Source organism: Saccopteryx leptura, chromosome 4 (genome assembly GCF_036850995.1).
Source record: "Saccopteryx leptura isolate mSacLep1 chromosome 4, mSacLep1_pri_phased_curated, whole genome shotgun sequence".
Classification (NCBI taxonomy): domain Eukaryota; kingdom Metazoa; phylum Chordata; class Mammalia; order Chiroptera; family Emballonuridae; genus Saccopteryx; species Saccopteryx leptura.
In genome coordinates this window covers 173,661,757-173,678,421 of record NC_089506.1, presented here as the reverse complement: position 1 = coordinate 173,678,421, position 16,665 = coordinate 173,661,757, and the positions used below count along the sequence as shown (strand labels likewise).

The 16,665-nt window shown below is 39.2% G+C and overlaps 1 protein-coding gene across 1 annotated transcript in view; it reads right to left on the bottom strand.

Annotated features, from left to right (window-relative positions):
- The window catches only part of ARL14EPL (ADP ribosylation factor like GTPase 14 effector protein like), a 28,138-nt gene extending 11,678 nt beyond the window's left edge, over positions 1–16,460 (bottom strand). Inside the window, exons 1-2 of the mRNA XM_066379916.1 lie at positions 16,410–16,460; positions 9,825–9,929 (exon numbers count right to left, since the gene is read on the bottom strand). Coding sequence (XP_066236013.1) covers positions 9,825–9,920 — 96 coding nt within the window. The 5' untranslated portion in view covers positions 9,921–9,929; positions 16,410–16,460. The remainder of the gene's footprint in view (positions 1–9,824; positions 9,930–16,409) is intronic.
- Between the last annotated feature and the right edge of the window lie 205 nt (positions 16,461–16,665).

The following is a 16,665-nucleotide window of genomic DNA, read 5'->3' as shown; positions in this document are numbered from 1 at the left end:
AGTATCAATAATTACACTAAATGTAAACGGATTAAACTCACCAATAAAAAGGCACAGAGTAGCAGAATGGATTAAAAAAGAAAATCCAACTGTATGCTGCCTACAGGAAACTCATCTAAGTAACAAGGATAAAAACAAATTCAAAGTGAAAGGCTGGAAAACAATACTCCAAGCAAATAACATAAAAAAAAAGCAGGTGTAGCAATACTCATATCGGATAATGCTGACTACAAAACAGGAAAAGTACTCAGAGACAAAAATGGCCATTTCATAATGGCTAAGGGGACACTGAATCAAGAAGATATAACAATTCTTAATATATATGCACTAAACCAAGGAGCACCAAAATATATAAGATAGCTACTTATTGATCTTAAAACAAAAACTGACAAAAACACAATCATACTTGAAGACCTCAATACACCGCTGACGGCTCTAGATCGGTCATCCAAACAGAGAATCAACAAAGACATAGTGGCCTTAAACAAAACACTAGAGCACCTGGATATGATAGACATCTACAGGACATTTCATCCCAAAGTGACTGAGTATACATTTTTCTCCAGTGTACATGGATCATTCTCAAGAATTGACCATATGTTGGGCCACAAAAACAACATCAGCAAATTCAGAAAAATTGAAGTTGTACCAAGCATATTTTCTGATCATAAAGTCTTGAAACTAGAATTCAACTGCAAAAAAGAGGAAAAAACCCCCACAAAAATGTGGAAACTAAACAACATACTTTTAAAAAATGAATGGGTCAAAGAAGAAATAAGTGCAGAGATCAAAAGATATATACAGACTAATGAAAATGAGAATACGACATATCAGAGTTTATGGGATGCAGCAAAAGCAGTGATAAGAGGGAAATTCATATAACTTCAGGCATATATGAACAAACAAGAGAGAGCCCAAGTGAACGACTTAACTTCCCACCTTAAGGAACTAGAAAAAGAAGAACAAAGAAAACCCAAAACCAGCCGAAGAAAGGAGATAATAAAAATCAGAGCAGAAATAAATGAATTAGAGAACAGAAAAACTATAGAAAAAATTAATAGAACAAGGAGCTGGTTCTTTGAAAAGATCAACAAAATTGACAAACCCTTGGCAAGACTTACCAAGGAAAAAAGAGAAAGAACTCATATAAACAAAATCCAAAATGAAAGAGGAGAAATCACCACGGACACCGTAGATATACAAAGAATTATTGTAGAATACTATGAAAAACTTTATGCCACTAAATTCAACAACCTAGAAGAAATGGAAAAATTCCTAGAACAATACAACCTTCCTAGACTGAGTCAAGAAGCAGCAGAAAGCCTAAACAGACCTATCAGTAGAGAAGAAATAGAAAAAACTATTAAAAACCTCCCCAAAAATAAAAGTCCAGGCCCTGACGGCTATACCAGCGAATTTTATCAAACATTCAAAGAAGACTTGGTTGCTATTCTACTGAAAGTCTTCCAAAAAATTGAAGAAGAAGCAATACTTCCAAACACATTTTATGAGGCCAACATAACCCTCATACCAAAACCAGGCAAGGATGGCACAAAAAAAGAAAACTACAGACCAATATCTCTAATGAATACAGATGCTAAAATACTAAACAAAATACTAGCAAATCGAATACAACAACATATTAAAAAAATAATACATCATGATCAAGTGGGATTCATCCCAGAATCTCAAGGATGGTTCAACATACGTAAAACGGTTAACGTAATACACCATATCAACAAAACAAAGAACAAAAACCACATGATCTTATCAATAGACGCAGAAAAGGCTTTCGATAAAATACAACACAATTTTATGTTTAAGACTCTCAACAAAATGGGTATAGAAGGAAAATATCTCAACATGATAAAGGCCATATATGATAAACCATCAGCTAACATCATATTAAATGGCACTAAACTGAAGGCTTTCCCCCTTAAATCAGGAACAAGACAGGGTTGTCCACTCTCTCCACTCTTATTTAATGTGGTACTAGAGGTTCTAGCCAGAGCAATCAGACAAGACAAAGAAATAAAAGGCATCCATATCGGAAAAGAAGAAGTAAAGGTATCACTTTTTGCAGATGATATGATACTATACATCAAAAACCCCAAAGAATCCACAAAAAGACTACTAGAAACAATAAGCCAATACAGTAAGGTCGCAGGATACAAAATTAACATACAGAAGTCAATAGCCTTTCTATATGCCAACAATGAAACAATTGAGAACGAACTCAAAAGAATAATCCCCTTCACGATTGCAACAACAACAAAAAAAATACTTAGGAATAAACATAACAAAGAATGTAAAGGACTTATATAATGAAAACTATAAACCATTGTTAAGGGAAATCGAAAAAGATATAATGAGATGGAAAAATATACCTTGTTCTTGGCTAGGAAGAGTAAATATAATCAAGATGGCTATATTACCCAAAGCAATATACAAATTTAATGCAATTCCCATCAAACTTCCAATGACGTTTTTTAAAGAAATAGAGCAAAAAATCATCAGATTTATATGGAACTATAAAAAACCCCGAATAGCCAAAGCAATCCTAAAGAAAAAGAATGAAGCTGGGGGCATTACAATACCTGACTTCAAACTATATTATAGGGCCACGACAATCAAAACAGCATGGTATTGGCAGAAAAATAGACACTCAGACCAATGGAACAGAATAGAAAGTCCAGAAATAAAACCACATATATATAGTCAAATAATTTTTGATAAAGGGGCCAAGAACACACAATGGAGAAAAAAAAGCCTCTTCAATAAATGGTGCTGGGAAAACTGGAAAGCCACATGCAAAAGAATGAAACTAGACTATAATTTGTCCCCCTGTACTAAAATTAACTCAAAATGGATCAAAGATCTAAACATAAGACCTGAAACAATTAAGTACATAGAAGAAGACATAGGTACTCAACTCATGGACCTGGGTTTTAAAGAGCATTTTATGAATTTGACTCCACAGGCAAGAGAAGTGAAGGCAAAAATTAATGAATGGGACTACATCAGACTAAGAAGTTTTTGCTCAGCAAGAGAAACTGATAACAAAATAAATAGAAAGCCAACTAAATGGGAAATGATATTTTCAAACAACAGCTCAGATAAGGGCCTAATATCCAAAATATACAAAGAACTCATAAAACTCAACAACAAACAAACAAACAATCCAATAAAAAAATGGGAAGAGGATATGAACAGACACTTCTCCCAGGAAGAAATACAAATGGCCAACAGATATATGAAAAAATGCTCAGCTTCTTTAGCTATTAGAGAATTGCAAATCAAAATGGCAATGAGATACCACCTCACACCTGTTCGATTAGCTATTATTAGCAAGACAGGTAATAGCAAATGTTGGAGAGGCTGTGGAGAAAAAGGAACCCTCATACACTGTTGGTGGGAATGTAAAGTAGTACAACTATTATGGAAGAAAGTATGGTGGTTCCTCAAAAAACTGCAAATAGAACTACCTTATGACCCAGCAATCCCTCTACTGGGTATATACCCCAAAAACTCAGAAACATTAATACGTAAAGACACATGCAGCCCCATGTTTATTGCAGCATTGTTCACAGTGGCCAGGACATGGAAACAACCAAAAAGCCCGTCAATAGATGACTGGATAAAGAAGATGTGGCACATATACACTATGGAATACTACTCAGCCATAAGAAATGATGACATCGGAACATTTACAGCAAAATGGTGGGATCTTGATAACATGATACGAAGCGAAATAAGTAAATCAGAAAAAACCAGGAACTGCATTATTCCATACGTAGGTGGGACATAAAAGTGAAACTAAGAGACATTGATAAGAGTGTGGTGGTTATAGGGGGGAGGGGGGAATGGGAGAGGGAAAGGGGGTGGGGAGGGGCACAAAGAAAACAAGATAGAAGGTGACAGAGGACAATCTGACTTTGCGTGATGGGTATGCAACATAATTGAACGACAAGATAACCTGGACTTGTTATCTTTGAATATATGTATCCTGATTTATTGATGTCACCCCATTAAAAAAATAAAATTATTAATTAAAAAAAAAAGAAATTCATAGTTTAAAATTTATATAATAAAAATGTAAAAAACAACCAAATGGATTACAGAATTCTTTTTGAACCTGCAAAAATGCCAGTTTGCTTCTCAAATGTATTATAGATGGAAGTCAGAATTAGCATTTTATGGTGGAAAAGGACAAGGGAGTAAGGGCCCTGCACAGCTGGTAGCTGAAAAAGCCTAGGTAAAGTGTGTCAAATCACAGAGAGAGCCTCACACACAGTCCTCCCCTTCAGAACTCTGGGACATTTCAGAACTACTTACTACCCTGTGAATATTGGCTCCATCAGAACTCCAATGCAGAATATAGCCAAATGAAGTTTACACTCTCAGTCAAAGCCAGATTTGAAGAAGAAACACTTGTTACAGTGTTAATTTTCAAAAGTCTCTATTTGGAGATATTTATAATTCCAAATTAAATAGAGCCTAGGAAGACAAGTAATGAAGATGCTTCAATCAATCCTAACAAATTATTTTGAAATTTTAAAACTTTTATCTATTAATTTGAGAGAGAGAGGTAAGGAGAAAGAGAAAGAGAAACATTAATTTATTATTCCACTTATTTATGCATTCACTGGTTGATTCTTGTATGTGCCTGGACCGGGGATCAAACATGCAGCCTTGGCGTATCAGGATGACATTCTAACCAGCTGAACTACCTAACCCAGGGCATGAAAAATTATTTTGAACATGTAACACATATGTCATGAGGGAAGGGAATGCTCTTTTGAAGGATTTAAGAAGAAAATAACCTGAATGACCCAAAAATATATAGGCAAATATACAGGGGTGGGCAGTAGGTTTACAGTTGAGTGCATGGAAAATAATACAGTAATTAATCAAAAGGAGGGATCCAAGATGGTAGCAGAGTAGGTGGATGTTACACTCACCTCCTCCCAGGATCAATATGAAATTACAACTAAAATATAGAGCAATCAACTTGAATAACCAACTGAAGATGAGCTGAACAGAAGTCTTATAACCAAGGATTTACAGAAGAAGCCACATCGAGACTGGTATATAGGGCAGAGATGGGAAAGGACTGGCCCTATCCCCACTGATGGTGGTTGATATTCCGGAAGGGTATCTCAGCACAAAGGTTCTCCTGGAGGAGTGTGGAGTCTCATCCCCAAGCCAGGCTACCCAGCCCAGAGCACCAGGACTGGAAAGATACATCCACACAACACCTAGCTGTGAAAATCAGTGGGGATTCTGTTGACCATGGAGAGACAAGAGTCTGCTAGGGACTCAGGTGCCTGCTTAAAGGGCCAACACACAAAATCTCGTTTGCAACCACTCACCCTGGGTTCTGGCAAAGGGAGGGAAAACTGGACTAGAATTGTGTGAGAACAGACTGGGATTTGTAGCTCTGGGGAGAGCTGAAGGGATAGCTGCAGGATCCTTGTACTGAGTCTATCTCTCACACTGCAAATGCCATCTTTCTTGGGTGGAGCATTCCCTACCAGATGGCATCAGCTTGGGGTAAAGCAACAGTCCCACCCTCTGGAAGCCCTGCAACTAGCCCTATGGAGCTTAAGCCCTGCTGAAAGATCAGCAGCCTGGGCCGGGGTGTTAGGTCTGGGCAGACTCAGGGGGTGTCAGTGACTGAGTTGTGTGGCTTTAAGGTGGAGCCATTACTCCCACTTTCCCTTAAACCTGACTGGTGCCTCCCCCTCACAAGATATTTGCTTGTTCTACTCTCAGAGCTCTTAGCAACCCTACCCTCCAGATTCCTGGTGTCTCTGCCCTGTGAGATCTGGAAAACATCTGGGATAAACTGAGATGTATGGCTCTGGTGTGGTACCAAGCCCCCCATCATTACCTAAGCCTGACCAGCAACTCCCCCGTACAGGAGTTCCCCAATCCCATCCTCTGGAATCCAGGTGGGTCCACCCTGCTGAGATTATGCTCCTGGCAGAATCTGGGAAAGAATGAGTTGTGTGGTTCTAGGATGGAGGCCATTATTACCTCCCATTCTTGAGCAGTGCACAGCCTTCCCTTCACACAGGCATACCTTGGTTGTTTGGGACTGATAAACTTGGCCGGCCTCACCTTGACGACTCCCTGAGACCATATCCACCACAAAGGTGTGCAAGCACACAGCAGGTGACAACTACATTTACTATACTCTGGGACATTTTCTGAGTGGCCTCAGAACTACCTCAGGTACCAAGTTTGACTCTGTATCAATCTGCTAAACACCCCTCACTCCTACCTGGTGACTGATGAAGAACCTACCTCACGCAACTAGAGTACTGCCACAGGCTCTTTCAGTGACTGATTCTAACAGGCAGCCAGCAGTTGGCAGCAGGTGAAGGCGAATCTCAGGGTGCCTACGGACTTTTGCTGAAATGCCCCTGGGCCTGTTGCTGGTAAAAGCTGTCACTGGTGCACAGTTTGGTCCTACCTACACACACCCAAGCCCAGCAAAGGAAGCCACAAGCTGTTGATTGCTTTGTAGCTTCAAACAGGTTGCCCAGAGTCAGTCACAGGGAGTATCTGACATCAGCTGCACCAGAGTCCTTCCTCAAAGGCCCTAGAATCAACACACCCATTAACCAACTTCACACTACAGCAGAGCAAGATACAATTAGCTTCAAAAGTGGCATATCCAAAACAGATCTCAACCAACACAAGACCCTGTTGCAGATTCTGCAACAGTAGCTTATAAACTGAGGTATAGATTGATTCCCACTGTCAGCCAGCCTGAAGGTAGACTCTACGCATGAACAGGCCAACAGAAATCAAGATGAGTAAAACAGAGGGCCCACATAATCCCCATAAGGAATATATGTATATATTCCTGGTGCACTCCACTTTGGTAATCAAGGAGAATGGACACCCACTACATAAGGCCATCTTAGCAAGACTACAAAATATAGCAGAAGTACCTAATACAAAACAACAAACACCAAGAAAGCACAAAAAAGGGAATACAAAGGGCAGAAATAAATGAAATAAGAGTCTAAAAAACAATGCAAAAGATCAATGAAACCAAGAGTGGTTCTTTTAAAAGATAATCAAGATTGACAAACCTGTAAGCAGACTCATCAAGAAAAAAAGAGAGGATCCAAATAAACAAAATCAGAATTAAAAGAGGAGAAGTAACAACTGACACCAAAGAAATACAAAGAATTATAAGAAAATATTAAGAACAAGTATACGCCAATAGATTGGACAATCTGGAAAAATGGATAAATGTTTAGAAACATACAATCTCCTGAAACTGAATCAGGAAGACTCAGAGAAACTGAAAACAAATTACAACTAATGAAATTGAAGTGGCCCTTAAAAAACTCCCAACAAATTCAGGTCTTAGACCAGACAACTTCACAGGTGAATTTTACCAAACATTCAAAGGAGAACTAGCACTTACCCTTCTAAAAGTATTCCAAAACATTCAAGAGGAGGGGAAAACTCCCAAGCTTGTTTTACAAGGCTAGCATTATCATTATTCCAAAACCAGATCAAGGCACTACAAAAACAGAAAATTATATGCTAATATCCCTGATGAATCTAGATTCTAAAATGTTCCACAAAATATTAGCAAACTGGATTAGCAGTACATTAAAAAGATCTAATACCATGATCAAGTGGAGTTTATTCTGGGGATGCATGAAGGATAAAAATTATGTGATCATATCAACAGATACAGAAAAAGCATTTAATAATATCCAGCACCCAATTATGATTAAAAACTCTCAGCAAAGTGGGAACTGACCACAATGTAATAAAGGCCGTATATGACAAACTGATAGCCAACATCATACTTAATGAGTAAAAACTAAAAGCATTTCCTCCTTTAAAATCAGAAGTAAGACAGGGATGTCTGCTACCAGTCTTAGTCAACATAGTACTGGAAATCCGAGCCATAGTAAACAAACAAGAAGAAGAAATAAAGGCATCCCAATTAAAAAGGAAGAAGTAAAACTCTCATTATTTGCAGGTGACATGATAATGTATACAGAGAACCCTTAGGATTCTGCCAAAAAAACTACTAGAACCGATAAATGAATTCAGTCAAGTAGCAGGATACACAATTGATAACCAGAAATCAGTCATTTTTATACAGCAATGATGAACTATCAGAAAGAAAAACTAAAAAACAAACCCATTCACAATTGCACACACATTAAAAGAACTTAGGAATGAATTTAACCAAAGATATAAAAGACTTGTACTCAGAAAACTATAAGGCGCTGAAGAAATATATTGAAGAAGATAGATGTCATGACACTGTATTAGAGAACCCTAAAGATCCCACTAAAAATCTAGTAGAACTGATAAGTGAATTTAGTAAAGTGGAAGGATGCTAAATAAATACACAGAAATTAGTTGCATTTTTATACACAAGTAATAAAATATCAGAAAGGGAAACTAAAAAAACAATCCCATCTACAATTACATCAAGAAAAATTAAATACTTTGGAATAAATTTAACCAAGCACATAAAAAAACTATACTTGAAATATTATAGGATTCTGACGAAAGAAATTGAAGAAGATACAAATAAGTGGACTCATACACCATGTTGATGGACAGAAAGAGTTAACATCATAAAATGTCCATACACCTAAAGCAATCTATAAATTCAACACAATTCCTATCAAGATATCCATGTGTATTTCACAGAACTAGAACAAAGATTCCAAAAATGTATATGAAACCACAAAGGACCCAGAATAGCCACAGCAATTTTGAGAAAGAAAAACAAAGTTGGAGAAATCATACCACCTGATATCAAACTGTACTACAAAGCCACAATAATCAAAACAACATGGTACTAGCATAAAAACAGACACATAGAATAGATCAATGGAACAGAATAGAGAGGCCAGAAATGAACCCATGCCTTTATGGTCAATTAATATTTGACAAAGGAGACAAGAATATACAATGGGGTAAAGATAGACTATTCATAAATAGTGTTGGGAAAATTGGACAGACACATGCAAAAAAATAAAACTGAACCACCTTCTAACACGATATAGAAAAATGAACTCAAAATTCATTAAAGACTTAAATGTTACACTCAAAACCATAAAAATCCTAGTCAGTCCAAAATAATAGAAATATATTATAAGTAATATAAATCTTTAAAATTTCATTTTAGTGTGCATTTATGGAGTTGTACAAATTTAACCTTATGAAACAATTCTGTGTTTAGGTACAGCTGTGAAATGAGTGCATCTTAGTTCCATATGGTAATATTCTCAGTAGCACAGGTAGAACTGAAGAACACAGACAGCATGGTAAACCTATCTGTGTTCTAATCTGGGCTTTCTACTTGTTAATGGTGTATACCTTTAGCAAGTTCCTACTTCTTTAAGTCTAGCTTCTCCTTTTGTGAAATGGGGTTAACAATAGTATCTTGTGATAAGGATTAAGTAAATTAATATATGTAAAATCTTGGGACCATGACTAGCATATAATAGGAAAAAAACCAAGGGCTTGTTAAATAAAGACACTTGACCATATTCTGTAAAATATTCTACTCCAAGGGCTCAGTATACTACACTAGGTTAAACATCAGGGACTGAGAGGCACAGAGGAGAAATGGGAGGTGAGCCCTGCTTAGTAGTGATTAGAGTTAAGAGGAGGGAAAGCCCCATCAGTAGGGAGAGGGGGGACAGAAACCCTTCCTGAGGAGTCCCGACGGAGCCCACCCTCCCACCCAAATCTGGGGTTTCTCAAAGATCCCCACGCTGGGAACTCCCCAAACACCATGGAGTCATCCGTATGCCATGCCATACCAGTTGCTTTTGTCCGATTTGATAGTTTTGCTCAAGATAATTTTGAGCTGTGTGTCCCTCTTCAGTAGAATTGTTTTTTTCTGTTTGTTTACTCATTTCTGGTCACTAAAAAAAAGAACAAGAAAAAAGTAAAACATATTACTTTCACAGATCACCAGTAACTTAATTGTCACTTTCCCACTCTGTCCCTCCATATGTCTTTTATGCTATCTGAAGAGAAACTAGAGTATATCTCTCCCTCCATATGGCTTTTAAAGTCAGATTCCATCTGCACTGCCAGTTTCTTTTTTTACCACTCACTCTTTTATTCATTGTTTGTTCATTTATTTTGATTTTTAAGCTGTACATATAAGTGAAATCACGTGGTACTTGTTTTTCTCTGTCTTAAATCATGCATCTGACTCCCCCATCCACTTCACAGATGCTCTTCTTCGCTGGTGTTCCACAACAAATCAAGTGCACCTTTTACAGTTCTTAGCACTGCGACCTCACTGGAGCAGGCAGCACTGGGACCATTCTCCCCTGCATAAACGGACTGTGAACTCTTAGGCCTCTATTTTTCCCCTTAATACTCCCTTTAAAACAGGTAAGACATTAATGCCATATATCTTCAGTCAGTGTGTGAAAATCTTATCCACTTCTATGGTTTTAGTTGTTTCCTCTTCAGAGACCATTCCCCAGGCGTCCTCCTCACTCAAGTTTTCTGAAAAATTCCCAACACAACTTGTGCTAAATGAAACTCATCATTTTTTCCATAAAACTCAACTGCTAAAATGCCTGTAATTTACTTTGAAATACTTCAGTATATATACAGGGTGCAGTGCGTGTGTGTGTGTGTGTGTGTGTGTGTGTGTGTGTGTGTGTGAGAGAGAGAGAGAGAGAGAGAGAGAGAGAGAGAGAGAGAGAGAGAGGAAGGACACACACACACTCAGGTGAAGCTAATACAGGGCGCTAATCACAAATGCACCGCCCAGGCTGTTCTGAGGATGTTAGAAAGGCCCATGCTCCAGAGGCGGCTTCCACAGCCCTGCTGCTTTCCCTCTCTCTGTCCACTTCTGGTGCTGACTATAGGGTCCTGTTTCTACCAAAGGATGGCCTGGGTCGTTTGGCACCACCACTCTGCTGGCCAACTGGAAACTCCATTTCTATCAATACACCTTCATTCTCCCTTTGTCTAGGGTCACTAGACATTGCTCACTTTTTTGTATCCCCTATTGAATTAATTCCTAACATTAGGTTAGGAAGTATGCTGATTTTTCCCTCCTAATATTCTTAATATGGATTCTTCCTTTCCATGCTCTTCCAGGTGTTACCCACCTTGGAGACAGTAGAACTAGTAACAGTACCTTATGCTTGACCAAGACAGCCTGACTAAGCTTCCATCAGCCTGACTAAACTTTAGACAGGCTTTTCCCCGACAGCAGGCCCCTGACCTCCCCTTCCTAGAGCACTTCCTTCAGAATATTTTTACTTACTTACTTAACAATAATTGTAAATTCTTTTTCTTCCCCATTGAGATGTAAATCATAGCACAGACTCTCATACTTTTATAACCTAGCAGTGTCTTCCTCAAGGATGAGGAGTCATGGTTAGAAATGTAATCAGCTTGAAAAAGAGTCCCTATTTGCCAGTCTCTGTGGGAAGGCAGAAACCTAACTTGCTAAATGGTGGAAACCAGTTAGTAAACACAGAGGGCCAAATCACAGAGATCAACATTTGCAGACTCAGGAATAAGTCAATGTGCTCTACAGTCCCAGTGATCTGACTCTCTCCCCTAAAGTGCTCCCTTCCGGTTAGTGAAGCTGAGTTCAGACTGAGTTCTTGTTTCTCTCCCCTGTTACAACAATCTTGAATAAAGTCTTCACTGACTGTTTAACTTTGTCCAGTGCATTTTTTTTTTTGTATTTTTCTTTTCTTTTCTTTTTTTTTAAATTTTTTTTTTAATTTTTTTTTTGTATTTTTCTGAAGCTAGAAACGGGAAGAGACAGTCAGACAGACTCCCGCATGCGCCCGACCGGGATCCACCTGGCACGCCCACCAGGGGCGATGCTCTGCCCCTCCGGGGTGTCGCTCTACCGCGACCAGAGCCACTCTAGCGCCTAGGGCAGAGGCCAAGGAGCCATCCCCAGCGCCCGGGCCATCTTTGCTCCAATGGGGCCTTGGCTGCAAGAGGGGAAAAGAGAGACAGAGAGGAAGGGGGGGTGGAAAAGCAAATGGGCGCTTCTCCTATGTGCCCTGGCCGGGAATCAAACCCGGGTCCCCCGCACGCCAGGCCAATGCTCTACCACTGAGCCAACTGGCAAGGGCTGTATTTTTCTGAAGCTGGAAACAGGGAGGCAGTCAGACTCCTGCATGCGCCTGACTGGGATCCACCCGGCATGCCCACCAGGGGGCGATGCTCTGCCCATCTGGGGCATTGCTCTGTTGCAACCAGGGCCATTCTAGCACCTGAAGCAGAGGCCATGGAGCCATCCTCAGCACCCAGGCCAACTTTGCTCCAATGGAGCCTTGGCTGTGGGAGGGGAAGAGAGAGACAGAGAGGAAGGAGAGGGGGAGGAGTGGAGAAGCAGATGGGCGCTTCTCCTGTGTGTGCCCTGGCCAAGAATCGAACCCGGGACTCCTGCACGCCAGGCCGATGCTCTACCACTGAACCAACCGGCCAGGGCATGTCCAGTGCAATTTTTTTGCTTTGACATCCTCACATACAATTTCTCATTTGATCAGGCCAACATTCCTGTGGAGTATTTCCCAACTTGTCTGAAGAGAAAATTACATGGAGCCGTTTTAAAAACGACAAATCCCAGACTTAATGGGGTTATAATTTGCAGAACAGAATCTTGGTAACCTTCATAATTAATAAGCTCTCCAGGTGAATCTTATTCTTAGGCAGTTATGGAAGACATCAGGATAGGGAAAACAGCTATCAATTTCTCCATCACTTTCTGTCTGATTCTAAAACTATTGTCCATATTTTCTTCCCACACCCGATTCAACTAAAACATGTGGTCATGATGATATTCCTGTATCAGAAATTTCTTCATCTCATTCCTACTAAAAGACTTAACTGACTTTCTCTGCCAGTAAAGTTCCACATCCCTGGCATATCAGTGAAGATCCATCACAGCTATCTCCAATCTGCCTGGCTAGGCTCATGCACCTCATACTTTCACTTGGGCCAAAGCTTCCTGACCTCCCAACTTACATTAACATATCTCCCACCTCTTACCTAACTGACCCTTCCCCCTTTGAACTCTGCTTTCTCTCTGGCCCAAGAAGTCTCCTCATCACTCCAGAATTCCAAGATCCTTTTCCCTCTTGGACTCTTGTTTATAGCTTCCTCAAGAAAATTCCCCCCAAAGCGGCCCTAAGCCCTCTAGCTTCTTCTTTTTTCTTTTTTTTTTTTTTACAATTTTTTTTTATTTATTTATTCATTTTAGAGAGGAGAGAGAGAGAGAGAGAAAGGAGAGAGAGACAGGGGGGAGGAGCTGGAAGCATCAACTCCCATATGTGCCTTGACCAGCAAGCCCAGGGTTTCGAACTGGTGACCTCAGCATTTCCAGGTCAACGCCCCATCCACTGCGCCACCACAGGTCAGGCCTAGCTTCTTCATATAACAAATTTTCCTGCTCCTGGGAATATATATGACCTTATGATTATCTTTGCAAGCAAGAACTTTTCCTGAAAAGGCTTCCAGTTAATCGCAGTGGGAGAAATGAGTATTTTAGGCAAATCATCTCCCTGAGATGCCTTTGTTAAGTCCTTTGAAGAATGTAGGTCTCCACAAATAGAAAAGAGGAAAAACTTGCTCCTTTGTATTCCAAATAAAGAAAAAAAATTATAATAGAACCTCATCAGGGACTGAAACGGTAATTGGATTTTGTTACAAACCCAAAATATCTGTCCCAGGAAAAGTAATAAAAAGCTTCAGAACTCCCCTTTTTCCCAGCTTGGTATTCCAAAGGCAGGGGTTCTTAACCAGAGAGTGAATGCAGTGGCCCTTGAACTTGGATAAGTAAAGAATACATATTTAGCCCTGGCCTGATAGCTTGGTTGGTTAAAGCATTTTTGCAATACTCAAAGGTTGCAAGTTTGATTCCTGATCAGGCACATATAGGAACAGATTAATGTTTCTGTCCCTCTCTCTCTCCTTCCTTCTCTCTCTCAAATTAATAAATAATTTTTAAAAATACATATTTATTTTCACTAACCTCTAACTGAAATTCTGGCACTTCCTTCTATTATAATTGTGAGCTCAGTTGGCAATGGGGGAAGATCAGGTGAGGAACCAGGCCCGGGAACTTTGGCTGGAACAGCCCACACCCATGCACGCCAAAAAGAAATGGCCCAGAGCCCTTTGAAAAAGAACGACTGTCTGTCAGCCAATGAAATTTTGCCATGTCATATCAACCCGACCACCCTACCGATGCTATAAATTACCCCCAAACAGGGGAGGTGGTGCGACTTCTCTGGCCCCCATCTGGTGGACGAGAGAACCTCGTCCAGGAAGTGCTCTACTAAATAAAGCTTTTGCTATTCCACACTTTGTGGCTACGCCCTTTTTTCTTCCTCAGCAGGGAAAATACAATAATGCAAGCAACAAACCACAAGAGTGTTAGCACTACTTGTGACTTTGTTACCTGTGAAAGCACAGATGTTTTCATTACCCATTAGAGTTGTTGGAAATATGTCAAAATGTTATTTGTGCTGATTTTTTCTTCAAAATAATGGTAGTTCTTAGACTTGATGCTAGCTTTTATTATATGTTAATAATGAAACACATATATTATTATTACAAACTGTTTCTTGGGTTGGGTATCAGATGAAGTAGTTGGCTTATATGTAGGAGCCATCATGGTTAAATTATGTTTACCTTTAAATCTCAGAATCACCCACCCTAGCATGTTGCTCACTGTATAGAAGCCTCAGGAACTGGGTCCTATAGAAACACCACCAGGTCCAGATGTCTACCTTCTTGCTCACTCCAAGACATAGCTCATCAAAGGAAGTGCAGGCAAAATCACTCAAACTTTAATCACTTACACTTATGTTTAGGATGCCTGCAGCACCAGACAGTTGAATTTCATTGAGATAATTGTGTCTTATATAATGTAGAATAAATATTTTACCTATTTTTATCTCCAAGGACACTAGCAAATTATCATACCAAGTAAAGTGCTTTGTTTAAATTCTAGCTCAAAAGTTGGTTTCTGCTTTTATTCAGTAGCAGATAAAGATGTTTATTCAGAGATACCCCTCAGAAAACACTTAGAAGTAAAAGACACACATATTGACACAGATAGAACATTCAGTTGGGTAATATAGTAGTAACTTAACTTTAAAAAAGCAATAAGGTAGAGAGTCAAGCTGCTTCAATCTCATTCTGTCTGTGGCCTTAGTTTTTATCCTTGCTAAAAATGACAGGTCACTGGGGTAGTTGACAGTTAAGTCAAATCCCACCAGTAACATAGATAGAGGTAAAAGGAACAACTGAAGTTACAGGTGTTCAATTAAGTCATTCCCTGGATGCTCCCTCCCAGCTGACTCAGCTGTTTTCACAGTCATAAAAACTTCTCGATAACCTCTAACAAAATTTACATTGCCATTGTCCATAAGAATTAAAAGTAAATTTTATCTAAGCCTTTGAGAGTGTTTTTAGATAAACATTGTTAATGTTTGATAAGCAACTTTATTTACAACACATACATTTTCCTAAAGGCACTTTTATTGCTGTATATTCCAACACACACACACACACACACATAAACATACACATGCATACATACACTTCTGTGGCTCAGTAGAAAATAATGTAAAAACAAATATCGTATTTTAAGAATAATTAGAAAGGGCACTCAGCAGAACATCTGACAAGCTGTGGAACACAATGCGACCATGCAGCTGTTTTTGCAAACACCGGGAATTCTGCAATCTGGTATTGCTCTGAAACCAAACACCCTGAAGGGCCCATCTGAGCTAGTTACAATCAGTATCCACAAAGCCTCTCTACTCACACTTCCTTTATAATCTGGATCTCTTGAATTATACACTTAAATTCTTCCTTGCAATTTTAAGGATCATAAAAACCAGAAACCTGTCTGTTACTCTGTCCCATCAATGGAAAGCAGAGAAAGAAAAGAGCTCTTTTATGAGATGAGAAGATGGGTCATTTTCTGCACTGTCCTGATAAATACAGTTAGCATTATCTTGATAAAAATACTTCAAAACCACTCATCCTAAATTTCGAGTGTGGAAGTTCTTTTTCAGATCCCTAAGGCCCTTGTATGCTCTTCTTTTTTTCGCTTTCATTTTTAATTCAGTCCACACTGAAACAAAAGAACACCAATTTTCTTCTGTTCTTAACTACAACACATTAATATGGCAATATACTGTCAGATTTAACATTCAACAGCTTGCTTTTGCCTCTTCTTTCTCTACAAGCCTCAGAGGGAGTCAAGTTTAAATGCATCACTGAAAAAGAAGTGCCTTTGTAAGGATGACCTTCCGCTGTCCTATGACTCCCTGCTTCTTAATGAGAGTTACCTTGTCAAATGGAAGCAGTAGGTGGTTAAAAGAAAGTCCACATACCTTTAAGTTTGATGAAAAAGAAGGAAAGATTACTGCAAAAAAGAGAAACTATACTGGTTTGTTTCCTTTGTTTTGTTGAGAAACCGTGGAACCCTCTCGGGAACAAATCATAGGCCCCTAAGGTGTTTCCATAATTTAACACTTTAATAATATTGGCCAAGAGGAGGAAAGGTGGAAAAGCAGAGGGGTTTGGTGGTGAGGGGGGAGGAGTATAGATGTAAACATCATTAACTCTCTCTTCCCTCACAAGTCTATT